Below are 4,255 nucleotides of genomic sequence, written 5' to 3' on the forward strand. Positions count from 1 at the left end.
GGGCCTGTCGTAGTTGGTCAGACTTTGGTTACTGACCAGGCCCAGATTACTGCAGGGATCCCTGAACATAGGCGATAAAGTAGCCTCTGCGGCATATTTGTGTGGAGAAGTTTCTCCCATCAGCGCTCCTTGGACGTGTCTAGGTCTTGCCTTCAGGTCTGCAGCTTTGACATAAAACATTGTGGGAAACTGGGTGGAAAAATGCAGCACCGTTTTTTTGGGACGATTAGCAAACAACCTAAACACACTCTGCATGCACGGTTACTAGAATAATTTCGAAGTGATCATGCTACATTTTGTTCTTTAGCTTACCGTGCAATGTTTCCCAGCGTCTGATTGGGCACCTTTACATCATGTGCTTCCAATCAAACTTAGCCATTTGTTTAACATAAAATACGCGTTTACCCAGGTTAATCAGTCGGCAACAAACCATGTGATTCAGATGATGTGTTAAGTTAGGTGACTGCGAGTGTTAAAAACGAGATAATCTTAGTGAAAATACAGATTGGTTGCTTCATCGTTGATTCTGAACAACCTCGATTTGCTAAAATCAAAATAGCTATTTGGTAAGGTGCACTAAGATATCAATGTTGTTTGATTTTTCTGGTTGTCCAGAATCCAAGTGTCCATGTCGTATTAGTTTTCTATGAAAATCGTAAAAAAAAAACGTGAACTCACAGTCGACTAGCAATTGTGAAGAAAAATGCTAACATAAACAATAAAAAGATATCATTTAAATTTTGCATATTCTGTTATTGTATATCTTTTGACAGCAAAAATAACAGTGTGTATGCTATTAGGGTTTTAATTCAATTTATTCATTAATTGCGTCTTTATATTCATGTGACCTCCATAATCACGGAGATATACCGTATTTACACGTGTGTCACAGAGCCAGATTGACTAACTTTGTAACAATTGTTATCAGTGGTTTTAATTGGTTCTGTGTTCATACGTGTATAAGACTAAACTGAGCCGGCTTTGTTATCGGGCTCCATGTTTCTTTAAAATACTTGCAATGAATGAACTCCAGAGCGAGGCTGACATTGATAGCGTTTTTTAAAGGCGGCGATATTGTTCACATGTTCTACAGCCGTTTCTATAAGAACAGGATGTCAGTCGAGACTTGCAATTTTAGAACAGCTTAAACTAAATCATAGTGGCGCCGGCTGATCTTGTTCACACGTGTTTCAATGCCGGTTTTACTATGCTTGCCTCCTACCCGTCTTTTTGGCACACGAGTAATAGTCTACACAGAAACAATTTTGTTTATGTCTTAAACATTATTGTTCTGCTTACAGGCGTCAGAATTTCTCGAACAGAAAGACTATCATACTAACCTAGAGCAAGCTGGAGATAACAATAGGAGTTTTATCCGGAAGCCTTAAATCCGTGGATTGAAATTATTATTGTATTAATTGGGAAGAAAAATGAATTGTTTACGAAAGGTTTGTGTTTCATCACAGATTTGATCTAACATGTCAGTTGTAGATGTATTCAATTGATAACTCACATGTATAACTTCTCGAAAACTCAAGGAGGTTGGAACCGCCAGATATTCCGACTAGGAACATTGATCAATGCATCAAAAAAAAAAAAAAATGGCAGCCATCTGTATTTTTTAAGAGTATAGTATCTTGGACATGTTTTGTTATTTTCATTAAAATATGGTACATACATTATTATACATACATATGTATATTATATATATGTTGACAATTTGTCATCCAATCGGATGGGTGACCAGCGACCTCCAAGACTAATGGATCATTTTTATTCATATTTTGCACATACATGTCCATGTCAGTATGTTTCATCAACAGATCAATAATGGCCGACTTGCAGCCATCTTGTTGTTCTTGAAACGCGGTATCTTAGACTTGCTTTGTCGGTTTTCATTTAAATTTGGTACGTGGGTTATACATGTTGCGATACATGTTCATGGTGATTCGTTTCGCGAGTCATTGAAATTTCACTTTTTCATTCATTATTTTTTCTTCGTGAAATTATACATGTCCGATTACATGTCACAAAATGGTCTACTGCTGGTACAGTTCCAGTAGTCACATTTGTTTCTCAAATTTTCTTGTATTACTCACCAGGCCCACTATCTACCGTCTGTGTGAAGAGATTTGGGTATAGAACAACAGTTATGACAGGGACATTGATATCATCCATCGGATTCTTCTGCAGTTCGTTTGCACCAAGTGTTAATGCCCTATACATAACATATGGAGTATTCATAGGTGAGTACTTTTCCACTTAAAATGTTGCTTTTAAAATGTTTTTGATGGCCGATATGGTCACTGATGCACACTATTTTTTAATAATACTGGGATGGTTTTAGAGATTAATGATCAAAGATCAGTGATTAAATGACCTTGTTCTGCAATAATGTAAGTACAATGAATATACTGACTGATGGTGGTGATGATCAAATCTACTAACATGCTTCCATCTACATGTTGTTGGGAAAACAGTGATTCACAAATTTAAAAAGAGTAAAACGAGTAGAAATTATAACGTTGACATTTCTTCCCCCATAGGACTGGGATATAGCTTGATTCTGAGCCCTTGTCTTGGAATTATACCTCTACATATTAAGAAGAGATACACACTAGCAAATTCACTAGCGGTATTGGGATCTGGAATTGGCCCATTTTTACTTACACCCATAATTCAACTACTGATTGACACGTACGGTTGGAGAGACACGTTTATTGTGATGTCAGCAATAAACGCCCATATGTTTATATCAGCGTCTTTGTTTACACCTCCAGACACGACCAGGCAGATGAACCCTGATCACGTCCCACATTCCACTGATGATCAAGATTCTACAAAGCCCCATCTTAATGACCGGTGTGCTACATTCGGAAGAATAATTCATGCATTTGATGTGAAATTAATTTACAGGCATCCCCTATTTGCTCTTCAAATTGCCTGCGTCTTTGTTGGTATTGGATTAGGCTCTTTTGCCGTGCCTTCATTTATCGTGCTTTATGCGAACGATCTCCAACTCTCGACTCCTAGAATAATTTCACTACTTATTTCTATATTTGCAATAGGTGGCATAATCGGAAGGCTCTCCCCACCTTTATTGTTACTTATCAAATGCATTAATAGTGGCCGCCTGTTTGGTGTTAGTTTACTCTTCGCTGGCATTTCTACAATACTCAGTCCCCACTTGACAATGTACTATGTTACATATGCCGTGTATTCTGCATTGTACGGTTTCTTCGTTGGGATTGTGCTTGGCCTTTATCCCCATGTTACGAAAGATTATGTTGGCGGACCAAACCTTACTGCCGCCGTTGCTCTGGCATCAACGTTTAACGTATTGGGCGCAATGATTGGACCAACCATTGCTGGTAATATATATTTATTACTTTTAAACCTGACAAGTTTCTTAAAGTGTTTACAAAAGAGATCTGTAACCTATAACATGTAATTTTGTTTCAATTTCTTAGTCTGGTTATATCAAAGATTATAAATTAGATCTCTAAACCATCGCATATTAGCATAAATAATATTACCCTTATCCTGATTGCAGTAATATTTTATTTTATTTCAGGATGGTTATACGATGTAGCCAAAGACTACACTGCGTCATTTTATTTTTGTGGTGTCTGTTCTACATTTGCTGGGATCCTTATGTTAACAGTAGAACCAATCATCTTGCGAATCCAACGCAAAAAAGAAAGGGATAATTCCGTAAACAACGAATTCCTATATAACGGTAGACCAGATATGTGTGATTCAACAACACAGACAGGCAGCTGAACTTTAGTTTTTGGGAAAATTAACTGATGTAAATTACGGATTGGTGCAATTGCTGCATTATTATTTCAATTGCACCAATCCGATGTGAAGTTGGATATTTTCGGTTGAGGTAATTTATTTTAACAATCCGGTAGGAAACTATATCTAACGAGAGGAATGATGACACAGATGATGATTAAGCTGATATGCGATGATTGTGTGAGCGCTATCCAGGGTTTGCATCTTGGAAAATATGTTCAACTAACATGTAACCAAACAATATTTTTATGCAATGATACGAGAAAAAACAAACTTTATCTTGAATTTTGAGGACAACGTTTTGAAAATAAAAGTTGTGGTTGAGCGATATGTACTTGTAATCTTTAATTATCTAATTATCTATCCATTATCTAACTTTGCATTCTGTTTTTTTATAACCATGTTCATTCAGGAATTGAATGATTTATAAATGTGTTTGTCGATTGCATATGTA

General features: G+C 36.7%; 1 protein-coding gene across 1 annotated transcript; it reads left to right on the forward strand.

Moving 5' to 3' along the window:
- The first annotated feature begins 2,979 nt into the window (after positions 1-2,979).
- Positions 2,980-3,866, forward strand: LOC146731640 (monocarboxylate transporter 14-like). The gene is made up of 2 exons (XM_085493216.1): positions 2,980-3,371; positions 3,575-3,866. The coding sequence occupies exons 1-2, from the start codon at positions 3,194-3,196 to the stop codon at positions 3,781-3,783; spliced, it is 387 nt and encodes a 128-aa protein (XP_085349342.1). The 5' UTR covers positions 2,980-3,193; the 3' UTR covers positions 3,784-3,866.
- The last annotated feature ends 389 nt before the right edge of the window (positions 3,867-4,255 follow it).

This window comes from Saccoglossus kowalevskii, chromosome 18 (assembly GCF_978046115.1).
Source record: "Saccoglossus kowalevskii chromosome 18, keSacKowa6.1, whole genome shotgun sequence".
NCBI classification, from domain to species: Eukaryota; Metazoa; Hemichordata; class Enteropneusta; family Harrimaniidae; genus Saccoglossus; species Saccoglossus kowalevskii.

What these genes read in the sequence shown, in the direction of transcription:
- LOC146731640 (XM_085493216.1), top strand. Translation starts at nt 3,194, where the DNA reads ATGTACTATGTTACATATGCCGTGTATTCTGCATTGTACGGTTTCTTC. An exon ending in GATTGGACCAACCATTGCTG is followed by an intron (nt 3,372 to 3,574) that starts GTAATATATATT and finishes ATTTTATTTCAG; the next exon opens with GATGGTTATACGATGTAGCC.